The following is a 27,059-nucleotide window of genomic DNA, read 5'->3' as shown; positions in this document are numbered from 1 at the left end:
GCAATAAAGGAAAATCTGTAACTCAGATAGAAATTTAAAAAGCAAGAATCCAGTAACTATCAGTCTTTTGAGATAACGGCTTTTGCCAATCAGCTATTCTTTGCCAGTTCCCTATCTTAAGCCTCTGTAGCACCCACTGATGAGAAAGAACTTGACCTGCAGAGCCTCACAGGAGACAGCAGCATATGCTGTAGGTCTCTTCTTAGGCCTCCTAGCAACTCTGAATGTTTTTAGGTTGATCATATAGGTGAAAAACTAAGGAAATAGAACATTCCTAAGTGAGGAAAAAATAGGGTAGTTCTTATAGACTCTATTTCTCCTGTTTAAAATTGCTCAATTGTGTGTCAAGGTTGATCTCCTGGGACAGAGCAGCCAACACTGCAACATTTGTGCTTGCTTGATTTCTGTGTGATTATGAAATTCTCTTGCTACTTTTGGGAATTCACAGAAAACCAAACAGTTTTGTCTTGGTCTTCTCAAAGAAAAGTCAGCTAAGAATCACCCCTGTGAATAATGGGCAGCAATGCCAAAGCCCATCTGCCTTTACTGCTTCTTCCTCCCAGAAGAATATACCATCTACACAGCTAGGTGGGACCAAGACCCATCACATGCTTAGTATTCACAGAGTGCCTTTTTCAGAGGAGACACATGGGGCCTGAAGAAGGAATATGGCAATTTAATAGTGGCTCAGCCACATGTTGCAGATGAAATGCAGGAAAACAGGCTGGGACAGACACACACTGATATCAAATGGCCATTCCACAGAAGAAAGGAACAAGTACGTACATAGATACCTATTTTATGTAAGCCCTGTAAGAAAATATTTGGTTTAGTGTCTGCAGAGAGTCACAGTGTTGCTCTTACTCACTAACGATGCACTGACGTTCGTTTCTGTCTTCAGCAAGCGCTCACAATTAACAGAAATAGGGTAATATTTATGCATTAGTTTCTGTATTTGACTTCAAGAGCTAGATGAATAAAACTAGCTAAATGTCAACCACAGGTTTTAATGTGTTTCTGGAAACAGGCAAGGGAAATTTTAATTACATGCAGAAAGGTTTCAAGATCAAGAAAACATCAGGGTTGGAAAGACCACTAATATCACCTAGTCCAACCACCAACCCAAGTCTGTGACCCCTCAGTGCAGCCCTTACCCTTTTCATGAACACTTTAGGGGACTGTGACTCCACTACCTCCCTGGGCAGTCTGTACCAATACCTCACCACTCTCCCTGTGAAGAAATTTTTTCTAATATCCAAACTGAACCTTCCCTGGAGTGACTAAAAGCCATCACCTCTCCTTCTATTGCTGTTGCTTGGGAGAAGCAGCTGACCTCTGCCTTGTCACAACCTCCTTTCAGAGAGCTGTAAAGAGGGTTTACTGTGATCATGTCTATCTGATACTAATGATTTCAATTTCCCAAATCAGATTCCAGAATATGCAGCCAGGCACAGCACCTATTTTGCTCAGATTACTTCTCACAAAAGTAATAAAACAGCCAAAAGCCCAGGTGGCACTCCTGAAAATGTACATTTCAGAGCCCTGAGACCTGATCCAGCAGCTGCCAGCTTCACCCCGTGAAAACCATTAGCAGCTGGCTTCACGTCTAGGAAAAGAAAATGAAATATGCTGCATTTTCACAGCCATCAATCAGCAGAAGCAATGCCAGGAAAGCTTCATAACGATGCAGATATTGCCAATTGACACTGCAAAAAATTATTCCCTTCACGAGAGAAACGCAGAAGCAAAAAACAACAGATGATCTCAGGGCACACTTGAGTGCATGAGGCAGTGACCCCTCTCTTGTGGGGAGGGAATGGAGATGGGGGAATAACTCCTCTTCCAGCAGCACTCACCCTGACACCCAGGGATGGATGGCAGCAGAAGGGCCCATTTCTCAGTGCTCTCCGGGGGACTGTGCAGCTGTGGAGGCAGCTGGACCCAGCCGCTGGGTGAGGGGAGTGACTGCCTCAGTTTTCTGCTGCAATTCCTGGGAAGAAAGTTCTGAGAGCAGAAGATCTTAAAATGTAAAATAAAGGTGGGAAACTTGGACTTGCAGAATGGATGCATGGGAGCAATATAAAAGCATGAATAAACAGCAGTTTGTTCTCTATATATTTTTTAATGTTCTGCAAAAGGACTGAGAGTTATCAGAAGCATCTCTGCTCTTAAATGTTATATTTATTTCCAAAGGTTCATCTGGACACACTCCTTTTTATTATCTTTACTGACTTCCTGACAGAGATACTGAAATGTCTGACTTGACTCAAGCTGTGAGCAATATTTTTGTAGGAACTAAGTGAAACAAACTGATAACAAGGGTGATTTCATTAATAAAAAGCAGCCAGGTGACTGGTTACATGAGATGTGATTGAAATCATGCGTGCAAAATGCTACATTATCATATTGTTTAGATCATGTTTTTCCATGGCACAGGAGAAAGTATCTTTGTCAGCTCAGTGGAGAAAGGTTGGAGATGATTGAAGTAAAACAGCAGGAGGAGGCTGATATGATTGAGTAACATCACCAACTGACCATGTACAACACGGTAATGGAGGTGAAAGTAGAGGGCAAACTAAAATTAAGTGGAAAGGACATGGAAGACAAAAGGCTACACACAAAGGACAAGGAGAGGATGTACAATGAGCTGATTTGTATAGTGAGCTGAGTGCACAAATTTCATGCCCTCTATTTAGATATTTCCTGTTCATAGTGATGCAAATGCTGTACTGACTTGTGATGAAATGAAGGGTCTCTTTAGTGAACATACATGGAGAAAGGCGTGTTCAGTTAATTTTATGGTCTTGGGTAGAGAGGTCAAATTGCAGCCCATGAGTCAGATCTTCAGCAGCCAGATTGGACAACAGGAGGAGGAAATAATATCTGGGGAGAAAAGCAAGGTCAGCTCTGGACCCACTCTGGTAATTATTCATATGTCTTCAGCAGAAAACAAAAAGTGTTAATCTTGGTATAAGCCACCAGGTAAGAATTTCATTATTATAGGAAATCTTTGTTATTACAAAGCCAGTATAGTCTAAATTGGTCCCTCTGGCTATATTCAAGTCACGAAACCAATGGTCACATAAGCCACAGGGCAATCAGGACGTCAGCACTGTAGTGCTCTCCGAGGAAGAACTGATCCATAAAAAAGCCATTAGAAATGTCTGCAGTTTGGAGCAGAGGCTGCTGTGGGTCACGCTGTGTCAAGTTGGCATTGGGTCCCCAGTAATCTCAAGTAAACAATATTGGGAAAACAAAGAGCTTCCTTACAAAGAAGAGTTTTGGCAATCATCTTCGTGGCACTGGTTCAGCTTTTCTTGGTGCTGTTTCAACTTGAGGCCTCAGTTCACTTCAAAATAATTTTCACTAATAGTTTACATCATTACATATACTCACAAAGAGCTATGCAATACACGATTACTATCTCCATGTGTTTCCAGAAGAGAGCAGGACCACATGGTATGATCATGCAGTCATCAAACCCAAAAGAAAGAGGTGCTTGATAGAAAGCGCTGTAAATTTATGCAGTTGCTAAGAACACATGATTCTCTGTCTGCGGATTGGGAACTATAAAAACAAAGAGTAACAGGGTGCTGGTTACCATCTCAGCTAGGAGGGAACTTTTTCCAAGGCAAGGAAGAACTCATTGCTTTGAGGAAGCTGACAAGACACTATCCAGCACTTGAACCAGAGTGAGTGTTTCACCATAGAATCATTAAGATTGGAAAAGACCACCAAAGTCACCAAATCCAACTGTCAGCCAATCCCCACCACATCCACTAACCATGTTCCTTGGTGCCACATCCACCTTTTGCTTGAACACCTCCAGAAACAGTGACTTCACCATCTCCATGGGCAGCCTGTTCCAAAGTATTACCACACTTTCTGAAAAGAAATCAATTCCTCTTTCAACCGCCATCACACAAAGTCATGATGGGAAACATTCACTAACCAGGAAACCCCAGAGCCAAGGTTGTTCATGCCACCTTAATTCGCTCCATGTGCTTCTGAATTATAATCCAGTCTCTAGGGCATGATCGTGCAGTGATTTGCTCAGGGACTTGTGCTTCCTTCAGTGCCCAGGATAGATGGCACTCAATTACTGAGTCAGTAGCTTGTGTCTTTCTTATTTGTGAGCATGTGGCTCTAATGCACGTATGCCACAAAATAGCAAAACCCATCTTGGAAGTGCCATTCATTTCCTGATAGGCTTTTTCCTTCTTCATTATAGAAACTGGGTGTTTAATGTGCAGTCATTAATTTACTTTCAGAGCCCTTGTGGGATGAAGGGCAAGTAGTATTCATGTTATCACAGCAAAGGAAAGTAGTGTTGGTCCATTAAAAGGGGAGGAAAGCAGGTAAAATGACATAGAGAATATCAATTCATTCGGTCTTTGTTGCTTCAGCATTCTCAGAGTAATTTAATTTTAATCAGATACTTAACACAGTTAATTTTAAGAAGGCTATAGGAGTGCATGGCAGAAAAAGCAGCTAAAATGGGTATATCCAAGTTGGCAGTAACTGATGAATCCACTTCAAGTAACAGCCAAATAATTATTTGAATCATTAAAATCTGTCTTCAAAAATTATGGAGGACCTCTGAAATCCAGAGGACAAAGGCAGAAGCACAATTTCACTGCTTTATATCAAAAAGTGAAGAAAGGATGATTTGGGAACCTGCAAACCAAGCAGAGTGCCTTCAGTACAGGTTCCTAATGACTCAAAAATTCCAGAGTTAGTTATTAGGAAGAATTAGGAAGAATACAATTTGGTACTGAGAGCAGTGCACATGAAGCACACCAACTCATTAGACCTGTGCACTCAGTCTTGAGAGGTTACAGCTGGAGTGCTATGTCTGATCTTGATCATCAAATAAAGCTGGACAAATTGGAGGCACTACAGTTCAAAAAAGGAGCAGCAAAGTTAACAAGAGGCCTGCAAGTGTGACCTACAGAGAAAGTTAAACAAGATATTCTTGTCCACAAAATGGCCTTCACCTGCAGCTTAGAAAGAGAAAGGCAAGCCCCTTTTGTGTGTGGCTCAGTAATACTAAATCCTGCATCAGAATGGAGGAAATGGTGATTTAAGAGACATGGAAAAGGGATTAAAAACATCTAATCCATGGAAACAGATCTCTGAACCTAGAGGATCCTGAAGGGGAGAGTCCAGTAGGAAGATGATCTCCACTTCCAATGAACATATAAAGACTTCTTTCAAACTCTTTTAAGCAGGAACAAAACTCTTTGAAATGTTTAGTAACAATGCTTAGAAAAGGAAACAAAAAAGGGTCCTCTCATCCCCCTCTCCCCTGCCAATCTCTTAATAGCCATCAGCCCAGGCCATAACTTCTTCAATCTGAGAAGGTTTGATGGGGCTGACTCAGAGCAGAGACCAAGGCTCCTGTTTTGCAGTAGTCTCTCATGGGCTTTGATTATTCATAAAATCTCACAACCACATTTTCACTGGAAATACACAGTTCTGAGAAAATCTCAGCAGTTTCAACAGTTTCCAACAGAAAAATGGTTCACTGCAGTGCTTGCAGCCAGCTCTGACATCAGGATCGCAGCAGCAGCTAAGCATTAAGTGCTTCACGTTTCTGCATAACAGGATCATCAGTCAGGCACCCAGAAAACAAGGAGCACAGAAGTAATGACCACCTCTGACACGGCTGGAGTGACTTAGCCAGCATGCCACCAACCCTGTGGCAGCCATATCAATCAAATCCTTGGGGAAGCTTTCTCAGAGTCTTTCCACAGAAACATCAATATTAGCTAACGTTTTTAAACACTGTCATCTGTTTCAGTCGATCTTATTTGTCATAAATTCACTCTTTTTGTATAGGCAAAACTGGAAGTTCTTTGATACTATCAGGAGTCAAGAGAACAAGCACCACAGAACATCATCCTTTCTCTTGCCGCTCACATTTGCTTGTCTGAGAAATAAATGCAGTGGCAGAACACTCATTTCCACCCCAGAAAGTGAGTAATAGTTCTGATGTACCGGCCTCATACAACACATCTCTTAGCTTTTTAAAAAAATTCAATGTTCAGGATCTTTGCATGATCACAGATGGATTTTTGAGGCAGTTTGATTTTGCTGCCCACCTTTCTACTCATTTTTTTTTTCCTCCTTCATAACATTTGGATTATTCAGATAAAATCTTAATGGATAAAGCTACTGCTTTTCCAGCCTGTCCATGCAATTGCCTTGATGCATTTATATGAAATAATCTCACACAGAGCTTATACTCTTCACTTTTATCAGCCAAAAAGCATACTGGAATTAACATATGGTATAGCACTCTATTCCCTTTATACCAATTCCAAACACTCAGGGGCAAGTTGTTAGCAGACAGAAGGTAAAATGAGTGTGCACCATCCATGCCAAGCCCTAAGCAGATAAGGGTACAAACAAGCTCCCCCTTGCTGGGGAGCAGCAGGGATTGCTCAGAGCACTCTCCTCAGAGAAGCCATATAGACAGAACTTCAGGGCAGCCCCCGAAGGCCTGAGAAAAGAATTTGTGAGGTTCACAGGGAATTTCTGAGAGCTGCTCAGAAAGATAAGTTCTGCACCAAATCAACACAGCATGTGCAGAGTACGGACTAACAATAGTAATGTCTCTAAAGTCCACGCATGCTATCCCACAAGTGGAAAATGGGATTCTGCATAATCCATGGTGCATGGTTTTGAGTGCGGATGGATTAAGTAACTTTCTCCAGTCCTACCCTGTCTTATTTGCTTGGACCTTTTATTGTATTTCAACAAGTGTCTCACAGTTTCTTGCTGCTGGCTCAGGCTAGATGTTAGGACAAGTACAAGCAGTCTGTTTCCTCATGTATTTTGCTCCTTCTCCTTCTACCAAGGTTTCATCTCATAGTCAGGGATTCTCTTATCATGAAATTCTCACCAGCAGCATTGCAGGGGCTAACTCAGCTCTAGCGTTTACTTTACTTAAGCTGAAAGAAATTATTAATGGTTATATTTTCTTTAATCTAATGTCTGCTAGCAACTCCAGCTCCACCTCCTACTTGATCTGGCAGAAAAAATACAATCCTTATTTCATCAATTATACATAGATAGAACTGTCTTATAAAAAGCTGCAAAGCAGACTCTTCTCCATATACCACATGCACCCATGACCAGAGATCAGTTCACTGCATTTTGTTCTCCTGTGAAAGGAAATAGTTTAATGACTACCTGCACAGCCTTTTGCAGAGATGGACTGCCATTTCTCATGAAATCACAGTCAAAATAGCCTTCTGTTCTTAACCTCTAAGAAATCTTTGAAATTATTTTGGCTATGCAAAATGACTGCAAATTATTATTGCAAACGATTCAATCCCTACAAAAACCTATTTCACTCTTGGAATGAGCCCATAAAGTCTGTGGAGGATCTTCAGAAAAAAAAAAAAAAAAAAGTTCACATTGAAAAAGAAAAGGTTATTTTTCCCACCTTAGAAGAGGACTTTAAATGATGGGACGCATTCCAGTAATAGGACAGAGAAGCAAATCTGAAAGCTGCTACCCCATGATCAGAGCGATAATGCTTTAGGTCCCTGATTAAAGAGAAAATTTCAGCTTTGATGTACCCTCTGTAGTCGAGGAGTCATAATGAATAAGTAACAAATATTAAGAAATGAGTTCAAGAGGAATACAGACATTCGCTGGTAGAGGCAGCTGCTTCAAGTCAGAGCCAAAATATTATCCATACTGGGGCTTTCTAGTGATGGAGATCCTGATGGCAGACCAGACTTACTGGCAACATGATTGAATTTGGGCTAAGAAGAACTGTGACCTAAAAGGATGCAAACCACAGGAAGAGCACTGTGTCACAGGACTGAAGTCTGCAGTTTGCTTTTGAAGGAATATGTTAAAACGTTTGTAAGTCACATACATATCCAGAACATTTGGGATACATATCCAGAGTCATTCTTAAATGTGGTCGATCACTACAGCATAGAAAAGAAATGAGAATTAGATAATCTTGCTTGAGGGGGAAGACAGAGGAGTCCATCTATTACAGAAAGACTATCAAAGGAGAGGGTGGTCTCCTTGCCCCATATTCCCATGGTCAGCTGGCTAAAATGGCACTGCTGACACCATCACTACATCATCACGATCTACTGTAGCTTCATTCTGAATATGACGAACTATTTAGACTATAGAAAAAGAGGTACATTTTTTTTTTAAGTTGAAATATTCCCTTTCAACATTTTTGAAATTTAAATGACTCAATGATTCCTATTTCTGAGTTGAACAGGCATTTAGTTTCACTTTCAACTATTATCAGCTTTCCTTTTTTATTTTAGAGACTATTGCTCTGTAAAAAAAATGAAAGGTTTAATTTTAGGTTGAAGTAAGTCACTTTTCTTCATGAGACCACTGAATTGCTTATCTACTTCATATATTTTCCTAGTGCCTGCATCATCTGTTCAACACAGTACTATAGAGGTGTATTTTCTACCTGCCATCTTTCCCTTTCTGCATTGCTCTGGATCCTGTCTGCACTCATAATATTGCTACAGAAAAAATGCAGAACATTAGCAGCTGTTAATCCTTTTATACCTAGGTCTTCAAGTGTTTGACCAGCTCTGCTTTGCGTTCTGCCTGTCTGCATATAGAATAGCCTCAAGATTCCAGATAAGGCTAAATGACCCAAAACAAAGCTGGGCCTCACAATGCTTCGAGAAGGTTATTTTAGAATTCAGATAATTCAGTGATTTAAGAGTGTTCACTGGATCCCTAGGGACAAACCTCTATCCCAGTTTGCAAGGATTTAGCCATTCGGTTGTTATTGAGTCACACTGCTGAATTTATGCATTCTGTAAGGAAATAACCTAGATTTCAATACTTCCTTTTACGCTATACACTTATTTCAGCAAATTATAGAATGGGTGCAATGAAACTCATCCTTAGTCTAGAGTTTCACCCTAGCATGACAGGGAAGGCATGAGAGTCTAGAAATAGGCAGCAAAGATCATCACAGTAGATATGGACCCTGGCTTGTCATTCACACCACATTTGGGGTAAAAAAGAAAGTTAGAGTTGCTGCCAAAAGGCTTAGTTGGGGCAGGTGGGTAAACAAAATGAAAGAGAGCTGAAATCATTAAGGGAAAAATAGCATTATTTCAGTCCTGAGATCTCAGTGTGATTTACCTTGGCAGGCATAAGAGCTGGTTCTTCTGGTGTTTGTCAGAAGGAAATACACACCTGTTCACAACGTGCTTTGAGTGAGAGACGATAAGCCTTATAGTGCATACTTCTGTTGATGAAAGGCTGGGTTTTGGACTGCTGAGACTGAAACGTGCCAAACATGATCAGCTGCTGAATCACTCTGGCTAATGCAGAAGAATAATAATTAAAACAACAACAAATTAACCAACCACTTTTTCAAAAGATACAGGATTCATTGAGAAACCAAGAAGGTAAGGAAATTCCTTGAGAGGCATGATAACATCATTATAGACAACCCTGTGCCTCAATCCATAGATTACTTTGAATTTTACTCACAGCAGATAAGATTTTAAGTGTGAAGGTTGCTTAAATAACATGAGGTGAGAGTGAGTGGCCAATGTGAATATTTACTCTTACTGCAGTGCAGAACAAAGTGCCCGGCTCACTTGAAAGATGAGAGAATGGACTCACCTGGAGTGATTCAGCCTTGATAGCCAACAAAGAGCCATTTTCCATGATGCAATACTTCCAGGCAAAGGTGGCAGGGAAATGACTGAATTCCCCCACTGTGACCAAGGCCAATGGGAGCAGGCTAACCTTGCCCTTTAGGGATCTTGCACCTTCCTCCACACCTGAAGATATCTCCGTGGAAAAAGCTTCTCCCACAGTTAAATGCTTCTTCAAGACGGTCTCTCATCTAATTTGTTTTTACAATAAAAAAAGAGAGAGAGAGACATTTTCTGTCTGATTATTGCCAGTATAGTTAGGGCAAAGAAGAAACAGTTTTTAGTATCCCACTCTGCTTTGTAGTGGGGAAATGAGCCCTGATTTCTACTTCACAGGGCAATCAGGAAGCAGCAGAGCATTTTGGTATTTAGGTAGATTTTCTTGCCGAAATTGCTAAAGGAAAGGGAAGGGAAACAGTTTTGGAAGCTGGCAAAAACATAGACAGCATGTTCTTATTTATAGTTAAAACAACATAAAAGAGAGCAGCTGCAGTGGGAGAGGGACCTGCCAAGGGATATGCAAGTGCTTGAACACTGCCCAAGCACATAACAGACCTGATTTCAGGTCAGGGAAAAGCAGACAGTTCCAAATTGGCCGGCAGGATCCCAAACTCAGCAGAAGATGCCCACAAGTCATCTCCCTTTCTCTTGCTGGTTTGTTTGCCTTTGCTGCTCTGTCCCCTGTGCTCCAAGCGTATCCAGTGCCTCTCTGAGCATACCCAATGCCTGTAAACAATATTCATACAGCTCAATTTGACATCAAGGCCAAATAGGTTAATGGGATTCTCATTTCCAACTGCAGAAAAACGAACAGTGTGGAGAATAAAAAATAGAAAGCCCTCTTGAGGTCACCCATGAATAAATGGGAACAGGTGTAAGGTCTGCATAACAGCATGTGGCACCACCGCTTCTGACATCCTGACACACTCAAAACCCTTTTTATTAACAGGTTCACAAGTGTTTTATTCAAACGATGGGGTTAAGAATATCATCACATTTCTGCAATATCCCACCCACACAATGGGTACTGTAAAGAGACATGATAGTGAGGTGTGCACGTGGTTACCACAGCTGACATGCATTGATTTGGGGATGCTGGACTGCAGTGTGATGGGGAGGGGCAGGGAGAGAGGAAAGGAGGTAAAGAAAAAGGAAAGAAGAAAGGAATAAGGAAAGAAAGAGGAGAGAGAAGAGATGAAAGAGGAAGGGGAAGGGGAGGGGAAAGAGGAAAGGAGGCAGAAGAAAAAGAGGGGAAAGAGGAAGGGAAAGGGGAGGGGAAAAAAGAAGGGAAAGAGGAGGGGGAAGGGAAAGAAGGGGATGAAGTGGCAGGGATTTTGTGCTACATTTTACCTATGTGTGCTTGTGCCCAGTCCTAGAAGGATCTGCCTTCAAAAAGTTGTATCTAGACAACTCATAAAACACAACACAAATGACCAAAACCTGACATTTAGTAAGTTTCACATAATCAAATTTTACAAGTTTCAAAAGTGACTCAACAATTACTGTGAACTGCTAAAGAATAAAGCAGCAAATGATAAATTGATTGCCTGCTGTTTCTTTCTGTACTAATTTGTGTTATGGCTTCCCAATCCAAAATTGCTTGAGTAGATTGTTTTTGCTGCTTTTTTCTTTTTTTTTTTTTTTCTTTTTATATGTATATATTTAGCTCAAATTACAAATGAAATGACTGTGGTAAACTGAATGCATCAAGTGTAATGAAAAATTGATCAATTGTAATGTTGTAGGGCTTTTCTGAACAATGGTTTCTAGCCTATCTTTTTAAGTTGAAAATTATAGTTATTAGCCAATTACCAAGAAAGAATGCAAAATCAAGTCTGTTTTTTTGATAATAGAAAGATGGAACAAAATCTGAAACAGAGCATATCTGCCTACAAATGTCTTGTTTTGCCTACAGGTGGTGATAAACTGATCACATTTTTTGTTGAAATATCCACTAGAGGAAGTATTAGGCTCTGGCTACTTCCTTCAGTAACAGCTTTTTGAACCATGTTTTTCAATAAGAGGTATAGCTATATTTTACAAGCTAAAAGTCTACACTGTTACAAGTAAGAAGGAGGTGAAGAATTGAAAGCTCAACATGGAAATGGCTTCTTGGAAATAAAAAAAATATGATTCATCTTCTCTGGTACTGTGTTATCAAGGTCTACAAAAGAGAGTGGTTCCCATCAAGAATAATCCATCTATCAATCTGATTTCTCTTTTATTTAGGTTTATAAAACTACGAAGTGCCAGTGCTGCATCTCCTACATAAAACACTGGTAACACATGGACTGTGGTGGAGGAAATCCTCATCCCATTCTATCTATCTCACCCTATCCCATCTCATCCCATTCCATCCTATCCCATCCCTACATGCACATCCCACACAGCCCAGATAACCTCCAGAGGATGGCCTGGTTTTCTCAGCACAGAAAACATTCGGAGGATGCAAATCTCCCTTCCATATTTTGAGTTGCTTTTAAGAAAGAATAAATTTTAAGCCACATGAAACTACGCTGTGATCAGAGTTAGTTCAGTGTAAATGAGAAAAAAAAAAATCAGTCAGTTTACCTTCTGCATGGCTGATCCTGATCAAAACACATCTGCCCATAATATGCACCATATGGGGTAACAATTGTCTTGTATTTATTCCTGTGCCTCCCTAATCCCCTGTGTCCCCTGCAAGTGTGCATATCTGTATCTGCAGCTCTAGCTAGATACCCAGAGAAAGGCATCTTGCTCTACGCACATGTAATTATGGAGATGTTTTTCTTATTATGGTAATTACATCCTAAAAGACTGCACAGGTAGCAGCTGTAAATGTAATGAAGGCTCAGCCAACACCAGCTGAACTGGATTTTCTTTTATATCAAAAAGCAGCTTATCACTGAATTCCTTACAGATTCCCAAAACCCTGCTATATTTACGAATGCTTCTGATATTCCTGGTAAATTAACAGAGATCTGTGGAACAACCAGAGCAAAGATAACCCAGCAAAATGTGAACCTCTCAGCAGTGAGTGGGGACACAATTCCAGTAAACAAAATGAGCAAATGTATTTATGGAGAAGTTTTCATGAACTGGTGCTTAAGGCCCTGCTCTTTCATGGCACAATCCAATGCCAACACATCTCATTCAAGTGCTAGGTGCAAAATGAGCATCTTTCTTCATAATCAGACATGCAAGTTTCCCCCCCAAATATCACCATAACTGTAGGAAATTGCTGGCTGAAGCTGCAAACATCTTGTTTCTATAGCAGAAAGGTGCTAATGTATTTTAATATTAGAGCTAATTATATCTGTCTGCACAGAAACTGTATCTTTCAAGTGCTGAAGGAACAAACACTGAGGATCACTGATAAACTTGGTTTATGGAAATCAAGTAGAATTAACATTGCACTCCACAGGTGGGAGCACACAGCTTTATATTATCTCTCTGGCCAGGCAAGCCTCTGACTATTTCTAGCTCATGACCTTTTATTTTAATATTTTTAAATCCATCCAAAGTACAGTAATGGCTGCAAAGGGTTTTTGCATCCTCAGAGCTGTGTACCAGAGCCTGTTCTGTGACAACCCTCTAAGTTTCAAGGAGTGGGCAGCCCATGAGTGGACAGACAGACAGGGTCAGTAAGACCTGGATTTTGGTCAGGAGGAGGTGAGATCCTTCTAGGAGTGTGCATTAGTTGGGAAATGGAGCATGTCCACGTACAAGCAGAAAAAACATTGCTGCAGAACAGTAATGAATACAGCCTTACTGTAAAGGCAAGAGCAAACCCAACCATTCTTCCTAAACATCAAAGCGTTGACAGAAAAACCCATTATAAATGTGTGAGGAGCGCTTGGCTGCCAAAAACACTGTTTTGCTGGTGAATGGAATGAACAATAGTGATGAATAGTAGCAAAGAAATAACAGGAAAAATTGCCTCGTCACCCTGCATATATTAGGATCTAAATCACACCCAGGACATGCGCAGGAATCTGATGTTAGGCAGCTCTCAGTTGCCTTCATCTGGTGTCCCCTTATCTTTCTGCCAGTCTTTGCTGCATCCTGGATTCATGGACAATAAGTTAGTGGTGACAAGTTCCCCAATGCTATATCATCCGTATGCAGAATTAAACTGGAGAAGTGGAGGAAATGTCGCCAAAATTCAGCATTTACCAAGGGAGCAGTCGGGAAAAATGTGTGGCTCTCAAATTGTAATTAGCTTGCATTGCAGTTTAGGTATGGAAACAGCTACAACTCTCAAAGGGATAAACCATGGAATTCAAATTTCCATCTGAATAGAGCCCAGTGGCTCTAAAATCAAAACATGTGAGTTTGTTTTTGCTGCTTCTATTTAGGAAAGCTGCATTTGCAAATGTATGTTCAACTGAGATTAGGGCGTAAGAAAGAACCTTTTCATATTGTGTCATTTTTTCATTCTGGGGGATGAGAGCAAAATAGACCAATCAATAACAATAATTATAATTTTCTTCCTATTGATTGCTCAGAAGTCCTTAAAGGCATCCCCATTAACTTAAAGATAACTTGAGGAGATTTATGAGGTTTTTAATTCTCTTCTGACACAGCAGTAGTGATTTCTGTATTCAGAAGCTGAGCCTTCCTGTCTCTGAATTCTGAAGCCAGGCCAGAATTAGCGGGGATGAGACTTGGTGAAGTATAATTGAGCAATTGACACAATTTGGCTTTTTTGCTTTTTCTAATTGACATATTCAATAAATGAGGCGACCCTTTGCAAAGCAAGGAAGCCACAGAATTTCCCCATCCCATCTAGCCACACCGAGCTTTTATCTAAGTGATCATGTGTCCTTCCAGTTATTCCACAGCACTATTTGTGGGCAAATTGTGTGTTGGTGAGAGAGAGCATAGAGAGCTCCAGAGATGGAAATGTTTCAGAAGACAACACTTCTACTGGAAAATCAAGGTCAGGTGTTTGCTAGTGTGGTGTTGTCCCTGAAAGGAGAAGCGCGGTTCCCTCATCCTGCTTAATGAACACTGAACAAGATGCTTTCATAGAATCAGAAAGGCTGGAAAGTCCACTAAGGTCATCTAGTCTAACCACCAACCCACCCCTACCATGCCCGCTAGACACAAGTCAGTGTGACTTTGCAGCACACCTCTAGTGACAGTGCTCCAAACTCCACATCAAGCTGTTCTCCAGACTTTGCTCACCTTTGCAGGAACTTCTTGTTGTCACCTCCTTTGTCAACCGTTCTTGACATCTTTTTGGTCTTCAGGTAAGAGATGCTTGGCTGCCTCTATCCTCATACTCCTGTGGGGCAGTGCATAGCTCACCGTTCTGTGAAGCATTCAGGGAAAACACAGATGAGAGGAGAGCTTGCATGTAATCAATTCCTTCTTTCCAAGCCACAAGTTAAAAATAGAAATGCATGCCCAGATAAGAAATGAATAGTATGAATAGATAATTGTTTCCTCTAGAACTGAATGCTGGCCCCCAGTTTGTCAATAGTATATTGCTTTACTTCACAAAAGACCAGAATGGTAAGTGACCTTATTCCTAGGTATATGAAACTCAGATATACCATACAGACAACATCTTCAGATTGCTGGATGATTTTTTTCAATTATACTTTCTCTCAGGGCTAACTCTTTTGTGCTGAAAGAAGAAAAGAATTCCCTAAGAATGAAGCATTATATTCACTAATCCTGCCTGGTGGGAGTAATCTATAGTAAGAGTTTTAGTTGCATATACTGCAAGTAGAAAATATTGAGGGTATTTCATAAAGTATCCATATGACTGAGGGGAGAAGGAAAAGAATGTCTTCCCACTTTGCTGCTTCTGACACTGGTTAGTCTACACTACAGGAGAAAGTGTTTCAGACTGTGTTTTATCTCAGACTGTAGCAGATCCCCAGAGCTGAATGGTCTAAAGGCTGCCTTAAAAAAGAAATGCTTATCCGTAAGAGACATATATGTGAAATGGTTTGTAATTGTGTTGAGTTGCCTGGGTTACCGGAAGATGCCTTATTTTCAAAACAGTGTAATATCTAAGGGGAAATGTTGAGCAGCAGACTCCTCGAAAACTGTGTCCCTGTTTGGCCTGATTTTTCTTCTTAATTCCATCTGTTATTCAGTACAAATAATATGCATGAGACATGTCTTTTCTCTGCCTGTTCTGTTTCTTTCTAGGTCAAAATTTCTATAATTACCTTCATTTTATGCAGTAGTTCATTTATCTCTTTCAATTTCATTCTGTGAACAAATTATGACTTGTTCAAGAACTGGTCATTATGAGTGTGTGGTGTTTATTCACTGTGCTTCATTATTATTTCAGTTCAGTAGGAAGTTCTTTTGCTTCTGAATTATCTGAAAGTAGCTTTATTTAGTAGATACGATGGATATAAAAAATATATTATGTTTTACCTATCAGAGGAGCATGCATGGTTTGAGCTTGTTATTTTAGTTGCCACATTCATACAACAAATTTCTGCCTCTGAATCATTTTAGGAATAAAATTTCTCTCCTCAATATGCAGGATAATTGCATTAAATAGTAGCAAATATTGGTGAAATAAGGCATGTGACTTCAGCCTGTAATACACTGCCAGATTTTTCTTATCTGCAAATAACTTATCTATCTGCTAACGGTGCATCTGTAGCTTGCTTCCACCAGAAGGAATTTTAAGATGTTATCAGATCAGAGTCTTCTACATTTATTTTGCGCACATCCATTAGCAACTTGGAAAGAATTTCCCTTTCCCACTGACTGCCTTCTTTTCCTGCCCAAGCTCTCTTTCAACATACAGTAAATCATCCTTTTGGGAAACGGATGGCACTGACAGACTGAAAACTTCAGAAGCTTTCACCTGTTACTACTACATCAGTGTAATGCAGCTACTGGCCATGCAAGTGGCTGGTGATGAAAAGCCTTCCTTCCATCTCTGAGACAAGAGAAAAAAGCTAGCACAGTTCTGAGCTATTGCTGGTATGGAGTTATGGCTTAATATGCTATGCATTTTGGACTGATCTTTCCAAATGAAAATCTGTCCTAATTTTCCTGTGAAGAGAAATTCAAACGCCCCAGAAAACATATTGTTCAACTCTGCATTTTAGAGCAATTAACAAAAAAAAAAAAAAAAAAAAAAAAAAAATAGAAAATTTCATAATCTGCCAAGGAAGGATTTCACAAAATAACAGTGCTTCATATGAATGTAAAAAATAAGAGAATTTTCACACATAACTTTAAGTAAGCAAATGTATCACATTTGTATGACTCCAAGCTCTCCCAGTGCCCAGCCAGAAGAAGCCCAGTACCGGGAACCCCTTTCCCAGCCATAGGGCAATCACCAAAAGCTGCTGTTGGTTCCTATTATCTGGCTCAATCACTGGGCATTTATTCACCCTCCACACAAAAATTATTTTATGGTCTGCCAGCTATTTTCTGGAGCTTTAGGATGCCCTTTAAATATATTGTGTGGCTGGCACTGCTTTACTCAAAACAAACACACACCTCAGGCTTGCAGACTATATTTTTCTCAGGGTTTTTGAGCTGCCATCACCTATTGATATTATTTGATTTGCTGCTGCTATTCAAAACAAATAAACAAAATCTCAGAGCTTCGTAAACCTTTCTTTGTGTAAGCCACTGATATTTACTGGGAGTGAGACTGACAGGCAGAGCCATCCCACCCACACTCACCTGCCCTCAGAAGTAAAAGCAAATGTTTCGCGCATGATTTCCTTTTGAGCTTTCAGCTTTCTGTTCCAATGTTCCTGATGTCCCTTCCAACTGTGAGCATCAGATGGAATGAGTGGGTGTCTGGCTGTACCCACAGAAGCATTTGCACTCAGGGAGGTGGTTGAATCACCATCCCTAGAGATGCTCAGGAAACGTGGAGATGTAGTACTAAGGGATGTGCTCAGCGGGCACAGTGGGTATGGGTAGGTGAATGGACTTGGTGATTTTAAAGGCCTTTTCCAACCTCAATGGTTCTATGATTCTGTGATCTGTTCCACCAGCATCACTGCCCAAGAAGTGCAACACTGGGTGACCCACAATGGCACCCACTATGGATAGACTTGATACTAGATGATCTTTTAGGCCCCTTCCAACCCAAGCCACTCTATGATTTCATGCATGGAACACCACAGCAGAAATTCACTTTCTGACCATTTTCCAAATGCTTCTGCCTTCTGCAGGCAGCTCTCCTTTCACTGGTCAGCCCATAGCCACTGTTCACTTCATTTGCATAGAACAACATCCTGCACATTAACATCATGTGAATCTCAACCTCTGCAGCACTGATGGCAGCTTTACCCATGCCAATGGGGAGACAAATTTTCCAAGCAAACCTGTATTGTTCCACCACAGATACACAAACACTGTTTTCATTTAGCAGCTGCAATTGTAATTGGTTTTGTTTGCTCTGAGTGTGTCAGAGCTGCTGAGTATTGCTTTGCAGCAAGAAGCTGCTTGCTGAAGTTGAGTGAAGCAAATACATCAGAGCTGTTTCTCAGATGATATGGAGGACTGGCAGCAGAAGCAGCTCCTTGCAGGAGGATAAAGCAGATGACATGTATAGCTTTCTCATATGTAAAGAAATAAACATCTCCTTTTAGAGACAACCTAGCCTATACACACAGGAGAGCAAGAGCAACTCCATACAAGACATGGACTTTTATTAACCCCCACAGCAGGAGGTACAACTGTGATATTGAGCATTTCATCACTGTACCCAAACTTGACATCGGAACCTGGTATGAATGAATATGACCAGAAAGCTCCATCTGGTCACTGTGTGGCTTCAGGAGGCATTGACAGGCATTCCATGGGTGAGCCACCTGCAGGGCTCCATTGTTTCTTTCTGGGTTTTCTTTAAATAACATTTTTGTGCTATACTCTGGCTTCAGTGATATCTTATTTTCTATGGGAAAGGCAGTACAATTTTCTTATAGAATCATAGAATTATGTTGTGACCTGCATGTTAAACTTTACCGTGATTATCATATGGCTGCAATAAGAAGCATATTCATGAGGAGCTCAATAATTAAGGGGTTGTCCTGCTGAGGGCTTGCTGCAAAACATGGGCAAACATTGGTTCAAGTTCTCTCCTGCTCAAGGGTTTCATGAATACACTCTTCAGGGGTGAACACACAGTTGTTGTCTCAAATACTGCCAAGTTTAAAGAGTGAACACCCCTCTCCTCCCCAGCCATTCCTCTTCCATTTCACAGAATAATTGGGATTGGTTTGTGTTTTGCTATTCCAAGTCCCTCCGTGCCCTTTGCACGTCCCATCTCCAGCACTAAACACTTCTAATGCTAATTTGCAAAGTAGTGTTTTCTAAACTACTGCAAACAAAACTATGGGAAGGATGAAAATAATTAGCTGTGTCTCAATGCCTAATATATTTGCATTGTTTAGACAGAGCACTTAATCATTAGTTGGGCCACAATCTGTTGTGTGAATTTGGATTATTACTAATACGGTTGAGCAGAAGGTTATTAATTACATGTAAATGGAGTTTTTGATACTATTGTTATTGAGAAACTGAATGTTATTAATTACATTACAAGGGTCTCACAGGATCCCTGTGCCAAGGCTGTGCATAGAGCCATATTTAAATACCATTCACTTTTAGATGCTTTTGTTTCTTGTTCAGAATGAAGGAACTTAGAGCAAGCAATCAACACCACAAGCCAAAGCCCTGTTCCAATTAACACTCCTAAAGCTGTGAGTGATATTGAATGAGGCTGTAGGGGGGAGGAAGGCTGCCTTTTTTAAAGGTTTTTAATAATAAGGTAAACTTTTCTCTTTTATGACATACTTGGTCTGCTGCAATGTCACTTCCTTGGGCTGGGACTTGGCAAATTGGTCCCTGCTGCTGGATGCAGATCCCCAAAGAGGACATCTGAGGGAGGGGATCAGATCCCAGATCTAACTGGTGCAGAATTTCCAAGTGTTTCTTTCTAAAATGGCTCTTACTTATATAAAAGTTTGAGGCTTTTGAGACTATTTAACATTTCTATTTAAAAAGGCAATTGTATTAATTCAGAGGTATTTTGCATGGGAATTGTGTTGCAATTCCGACAGTTAAATTCTGTGAAATTTGCAGTGAAGGCTCTGTTATGCTACATTTTGTCCCCATTTGTCTTGTATACCATTGCTTTGCCTTTGGCACAATAAAAATTATCTTTAAAAACAGTGCCAGAAATGGATTGACTTTGACCTTCTCAGTATCTCGTCAATAAAATTAAGATGATAAATCTGTTTCAGAGTGCCACTGGCATAGCATAAAAGTAGAGTGATCATTCAAAAAGAGGCATTTGAAAAATGATATTATGGGGAAGGGTCTCATTCTCTGCCAACGGTGTCATATAAATATGCTCTATTTACTGTGCAAAGGGGTAATTTCGCTAACTGCCAAGCTTGCTCTCAAAACCAAGTCGTGCAGCCCCTGTGATGAGCTCTCTACCAGCTACATCACTGTTAGCAATTAAAGACTACTTCAGCAAGAAACAAGATGAGCCTTCTGTTGCTGATGTGCAGAGCAGCCCAACTCCGCCTCATCCTCCTCTTGTGCCCCACTCTGCAGTGCTGACACAGCCACAGCAGGCTTTGCAGAAAAGGAACAAATGGTTGCTAAACAAGAAAAGGCTTTGTTTTTCTACACTATCAGCTTTTGCTAACAAACAACTTCTTAAACAAAATAAATGACTGGAAGGCTTCCTTTTATGAAGTGACAGGAAAATACTGAATATTCTGCACTGAATCATGAGACACATGAAAATAAACAGAGTGGTAATGTAAACAAACATACTCTGAGGGGCAGCAGTTTAGAGTCAAACTTAGTCATGCACACACAGGAGCTGTGATGTGCCTGGCTTTATGGGTATCTGCCTCAGGTAAGTCTGACCTGTGGCTACAATAGGTGCAAGACTGACTCAAGCTTATTTCTAAAAAACACACAGTTGGCTTTTCTCTTTTATAGTATTTCTTGTTTTCATTATTTTTATAAACACGCGTTTTAAAGTATGTGAATCATAGAATGATTTGGGTTGGAAGGAACATTAGAAGGAGACAGTCAAATCCCTTTCATCACTGCCACCCCTATTTTGATGCAAGAGAACGTTGTTGGTGATAGTGATTTCCATCAGTACGACCTTTTAATTTTCTATGTTGAAATACTAAATTTCATCATTTCCCACTGTTTGCCTTGATAGCCAAACCATGAACGTAAGCATCATAGAATCACAGAATGTCTTGGGTTGGAAGGGACCTCAAGGATCATCAAGCCCCAACCCTTTTTGCCTCATGCCGGGCGACCAATCTCCATATCTAATACTAGACTGTGGATACACTCAAGTGATTTTCAGTGGTTATTGCCAGAATCCAACTGACTGCCTTCTTTAATCCATTATTTCTTACCTTTCAGCTCCTGAGTGCTCCCCAGCTGGACATCGCATCCTCCGCAGCCCGTACCGCAGCACCAGGTTTGACTCACTGGAGCTGCAGCGAAAATCTGCTCAGGACCTGGTGTGTGACCACTCACTGCCACCAGCATGGTACCGGTTCATGATCAACAACAAGCCTGCGGAAATGCCAACGAGATGCATTGAAGTCAGTAAAAATTATGCGGTAACCCTGATGAACGTGAATGAACCCTTTTCCTTTCCAGCCAGCTCTATACCCTCATAGACAGTAGAATGCAATGGGGATGAGTGGGAGGTAATGGGAAAAACTCTTTCATGTATCACTACTCTGAAAAAAAAAAACAGTTCTTTTCTGTTTTTATGTGCATTTAATGTGTATGACAGTAATGTTTAACTTGCAATCAATTGTTACTGCTCCAGTAGCCTGAGACACTAAGCAAAGTTGTTACCATATCACACAGCCCAGTTGCAGGAGATTAGAACAATATCAAACAAATCATTCAACAAAACTACTCAAAAAACAATAATAACTGTAAGTGACTTTACAGATGATATATTCAATCTAGAGTGTCAGGAAGTTTAACTTTAGGTGATGTGAACCCTGCTGGAGAAATGAAATTAACAGGTAGCACTTCACATCCATACAAAACAGACCTGTGAACTCGAGTCACAACATGTATATCTTCATAATCTAACATGAAATGAAAAGCTAATAGATATTTGTTGCTTGTGTGGGAATTCTAGCTCTCTGCATACACAATCCATAAATCTAATTAATGTGAACAAATTGACATGATCATTATTGAAATAGTCATTTAATGGCCGTTATCCTCGAAACAATATCCCAGTGCACTATCTGGTTTATTTTAAAAAATTGTTCTGTAAGTATGTATACATTCTATAAGATTATTTAATTTGTCATTGTATTTCAGCATTTTTCAGTATGTAGCAATTTTCAACTGCCTGACATCTATTTCTGACAATGTATCCTTTGTTTATTCTAATCTCTTCTATGGAGTTTTTTATTCAAGTTTGTAGAGCTATATTCATTAGTTTAGTTCTTTATCTTGTAACATAATTCTTACCATTGGTTTCTTCATTATCCTCCAAATGACAGTAAATCTCTGTTTTGCTGTTGAAGGATTACATCTGTTAGATGTCACGATTGGAAGAATATGCTTCTTTCAGATCTTCACCTTCTAAGTCTGCCTCTAAGTTCCATCACTTCCACTTAATTAAATCATTGTTTAATTTGGTTTTCCATTTAATTTGAGCAAAACCTCTGGAACAAAATAATTTAAATTAATAATTGCACAGCTTCCACTCCCTAATAAGCAGTTAATATTGGGCATTCTAGACTCTGGCTGGAGTGAGCTGATTTTAATTAAATGAATCAAAGACAAAATCCTCAACAGACAGAAGTGAAAAGGCACCAAGTAAAGCCTGACAGTAGAGCTTGGAAGTTAAAAAGTACATTACTCCAAAACCTTGTAAAATATGTGTCTCTGTTATTCTGTTGATACTAGCTGTATGCAATTAGCTGGTTATCAATAAGTAACATTAACTTCTTAATTCAAAGGCACGGTAGGTAAGGATCTTTGTCACCCAACTGAGCTCAAAGGGGATTTAAATGATATCAGAGATTTAGAAGTCCTGTCCTAAGAGATGGCTGCAGGAGGAGAAAGATCTCATGATAGATGGGCACACAGGAGGTTACAACCACAGAATCTGAATCTTGCCACAAAGAAGCTCTACAACAATAAAAGAAGGTATCTCAATATTGTTGAGTAACCACAGAAAGCTCTGGGTTCAGCAGAAAGCAGAAGCAAGTCACAAATGGAAGTAAGGAAAAACACTCTTAAGAAGCACCTTCTCACCCAGCAATTAAACAACCAAGTGAAAAGCAAAGGGAAAAGGCAGGGAAAAAAAAGGTTATTTTTGTCAAATTGAATGAAAATATCAATTGTATTCCAGAATTCTCCATCTCTGGAATCTAAGTGCTGTCCTTAAGCATTTCTTCTTCAGGTGGGGAAAAACTTCAGATTCCAATAGATTTCAAACTTTGGCTTTGTCTGCTGAATTATCCTGGGGGAGTAGAGAAAGATCCTGATCTTCAATGTTTTTCATAGAATCATAGAATCATAAAATATCCCAAGTTAGAAGGGACCCATAAAGATCGTCAAGTCCAACTCCTACTTCTTTGTTGCCTTTCCCCCATGCTCCCAAAGAAGGCACAGCTTTCCTGAGTTTACAATCTTGTCCTGAGCTTACAGTCTTGGCCACAGCCACTTCCCCATCCAACAACAAATAGTAGCAAAAAAGCAACACAGACTTGTATATTTTGTATCCCCAGGTATCAAAGCTATGGCCTACTGTTCAAAAACAATAAACTGTTTTTAAAACAATTGCCAAACCCACTGTAAAATGGAAAACAATAAAAATAAAAACCACAAAAGGAAGATTGGGTAAATAAGCCCCTACTGTGTTTCAGAATGGTAGCAATATGATGTTCATAGACAATCTATTAAAAAATACAGAGATGTATTTAACAACCAATATGAGGGGGAAAAATGACATCAGGCACAGAAACAAGCTTCTGAATAGAGGTAATATAGGGTGTGCACATACATCTGCATGTAGTCATAGATTTACATGTACAGATGGGCATGCCCTATCAAAGGAATGAATACTACAAAGAAAGGAGAGAGAACACAACCTTCAGATAAGAGATCACTCAGAGGAGCAGCACACCTTGCTACCTTAATGCAAATACAAACCATGCCAAGCTATACCTGACTCCTTGCAAGTGAGGCCCGCAACTCACAGCAAACCCAGAAATACAGCTGTACCTTCCTTCCTCGTGTTTACACAAGGGTAAAAAAGAAAAAAAGCGTAGATCTCATTGCAACCTTAAGGAAAAAATGTCAATTAAGAATTTGATTATGCAAATAGTAATTGGTTCAGGAGCCAGCAATAATACTCCTGGTACTGCATGCATGAGTTGGATTCATTACTTCTCAAAGCAATGCTAATATTTCCAGCTCTGGGTAATCAATTGTAAATAGAAAATGTTAAGTTGAAAAGAAAGGGATTAAATCCAGGCTCACCACTAGAACAACTATCAGTAGCTCTCAGTCCTCTGAAATGGAGATTTTTAATATCCATGGTGCTCCAGCAAGGATATCTACAGCAGAACTGCAGATGTCTCACTCTATGGCACCATTTTAGAAATGCCCAGTAACAATACCTACCCATGCATAGTGCTTTCAGAGCTGGTGTTTGCTCATCAGCTGCATTTGTAACAATATGAATTTACTTTTACACACATAAATACTAGGCTATAACATAAGCTCATGCACTAATCTTTGGTGTATCAAACAAGGACACTTTATGGCAAGCATGAGTTGCCTATGATGCCTGATATTGTAGCCCCTGGAGAAGAAGATTTCTTTTTCCCATGTTCAGTGTAATTTCCTCCCCTACTTAACCTGTTGTAGAACATTTTATAATCACAATCAAAATAAAACATTTCAACTGTATGCTATTATTTTTTTATTCTGTTTCAGTTTTTATTTTGCTCTAAATCCATTCCTACCTCAATTTGCATTTTTTTATGAACTTAAAAGCAACTAGCACTATCAAGGTACTATTTCATGTTTTCATCTGCAGTTCTCTTTCTTGTAAGTATACAAGAATACTTCAACATCATAATGGTAGGTATGATGAGGTTTTGTTTTTCTAGTTTGTTTTTCTGACATGCAAAAAGCATTCTGTAGATAAATTGCAATTACAGTCTCTATTGTTCAGAAAGAAGTACTTAAAAGAAACACAACACACACAGTGGCTTAATTGCTGCTACAGATATTCCTGACGTAAACCAATTTCTGTGGCATTCAGCCCCAGACTTCAAGAAAAAGAAAAAAAAAAATCTTATTTACTTTAACTTACTACAAAGAAACAGAAAAAAACAACTGAGGCAAAGTAAAGTTTTGAGTGGATAACAGATGCAAAATCACAATGCTTTAGCATTCAACCAACAATATACCGAAAAGCCTCCTATCCTGCTAACTACAACAATGCATTTCTCACATATGGTGCTACTTATTTTTAACAGCATAATTTCAGTGCAATACCCAAGTGACAAGAACAATCAGGCTTGATTTCTTTGTGCAATTATAAAGAACCTCCGAGAGTTCCATCAATCAAACTAGTTGATTGTCCAAACTCCAACTAAATGGAAGAAGACATCATTGGATTACATAGTAATGGTGTGTCCCACCATCATTGGCAACAGGAAACAAATTTAATTTTTTCATTTAGGTTTTGTGAACCAAATTATTTAAAAGATTAGCAGGTGCCTAATTGTGAAGCAGAAATACCTAATGAATGCTTACCTGCCACAAAAAGGTGTTGTGAACGTTAATTAGAGCATGTTTATAGAACTCTTTGAAGATCAAAACCAGCGCTTAACTACTACCGGATAAAGTACAGAAGTACACTGAGCACTCAAAAAGCATAAGCAATGGCATAAAAATGGCTTTTTATGTGTGCTAGAGAAGCTCTCTTTTGTCTTAGCTGTGCCATTGAGCTCCTAAATACAGATGCAGCAAATGACCTAGGTTTAGCGTTAATAACAATACAGTTTATGTCACTAACGTACCATTACATGGGCAAAGCGCAAGTCCAAGAAAACACATCAAATGAAGTAATCAAATGTATCTTATCCACTATATGGAATTTCAATCAAGCATCCATTAAGATTCACCATCTTCAAAACCATATAAGAAAATTTATAGGGAGAAGACTATGTACTTATAGACCTACAAATGGACTCAGAAATAAAAAGACAAACTTTGGGCAGCATTGCTCTACCGTAGCTTAGCTTTCTTCCTGCTGCACAGCTCCATTTCAAAGGAGAAAAGCTGATAATTTCCCTGCCACAGCACTAGTGCTGCCATGTGCAGTAAATGATGCAGACTGCCTAGATAACTGCAGCAAACCCATGGTCTGATTCTCACCATTGACTCCTCAGCAGACAAACTCCTGTCTGTAGAAAACTTTTGGAGTCTGCTCTGGTGCGGAGGCAGCTGCACAATTCTCATTCTTCATTTCAGAAGTGCTACTGAATTATGGTGTGAGATTCCCACGGCTTTTTTCTATTCTTAGAGCAGCAATGACTGTAGTTATTGCAAGTAAATGCCTTGCCTTAAATGCCAGTCTTTTGCTACCTCTGTATTCAATTTTCTGTTTACTCTCCCAAATGACTGCTTCAACATTTACTGCTAATTATGCCACAGCTGGAACCTGAACATTTTGGCTCTTCGAAATCTCTCCTCCTAGACATTTTGCCCATTTTTCCTTTGTTTTATTTTGTTCTTATCTGTGCTGCTCATTGAATACATGAATATACAATTGCCCTTCTCTTCCCAGCTCTGTTTCCTGGTTCACAGAGGCCTTGCACAGCAAATCCTTTTGGCCAGCATGGGGCAACTTGCCCAACTAAGGTAGACAGCGTGTATCTCAAAGCAGAAAGCAAACTTGCTGGTCTCATAAAGCTGCCAGGAAAACACAAATTCTTGATTTAGACCAAAATTCTTTGTTGGCCACCGTATCATAAAATTTGTTCCAATCACTGTTTTCTCACAGTCTGCATTTCCTGGTTACAAAGTCAGTCAAAAGGGTTTGCCATACCTTGTAATTTGTGCATATTACATAATAAACAATTTCACTTGAATGGTTTCAGCATGAGATTCGCCAGAATAAAGCCAGGGTGCTGTGGATCACAGCAGGGGTTTATCGGAGAGCTTGCACACAATGCTGGGGGCTGGCTCCAGCAGGGCTAATCCATACTTTCTCAAGCATTGAAACAGCTCACAGACTTATGGCAAGGATAAAATACAAAGAGGGAGAAAATCACTACCTTCTGATTTCAGTGGATTCTGTTTCCTTGTTTTGGTTTATTTTTTCTTTTTCCTGTGTATTAAAAG

The 27,059-nt window shown here is 39.8% G+C and overlaps 1 protein-coding gene and 1 long non-coding RNA gene across 6 annotated transcripts in view; one reads left to right on the top strand and one right to left on the bottom strand.

Annotated features, from left to right (window-relative positions):
• Positions 1-27,059, top strand: part of LOC107317000 (von Willebrand factor D and EGF domain-containing protein-like) — a 160,988-nt gene that overhangs the window by 15,064 nt on the left and 118,865 nt on the right. For all 3 annotated transcript variants that reach the window (XM_015869184.2, XM_015869183.2, XM_032445856.1), the window contains exon 2: positions 21,075-21,259. In XM_015869184.2, coding sequence (XP_015724670.1) covers positions 21,075-21,259 — 185 coding nt within the window. The remainder of the gene's footprint in view (positions 1-21,074; positions 21,260-27,059) is intronic.
• Positions 1-27,059, bottom strand: part of LOC107317001 — a 38,023-nt gene that overhangs the window by 9,453 nt on the left and 1,511 nt on the right. The window contains exons 2-7 of one of the 3 annotated variants that reach the window (XR_001556671.2): positions 22,158-22,354; positions 21,068-21,230; positions 14,853-14,979; positions 9,646-9,871; positions 9,157-9,338; positions 8,465-8,519 (exon numbers count right to left, since the gene is read on the bottom strand). This is a non-coding gene — a long non-coding RNA (uncharacterized LOC107317001). The remainder of the gene's footprint in view (positions 1-8,464; positions 8,520-9,156; positions 9,339-9,645; positions 9,872-14,852; positions 14,980-21,067; positions 21,231-22,157; positions 22,355-27,059) is intronic. The other 2 variants (XR_004307952.1, XR_001556672.2) reach the window with 2 other exon arrangements.

Source organism: Coturnix japonica, chromosome 7, assembly GCF_001577835.2.
Source record: "Coturnix japonica isolate 7356 chromosome 7, Coturnix japonica 2.1, whole genome shotgun sequence".
Lineage (NCBI taxonomy): Eukaryota > Metazoa > Chordata > Aves > Galliformes > Phasianidae > Coturnix > Coturnix japonica.
This window is presented reverse-complemented; position numbering and strand designations above follow the sequence as displayed.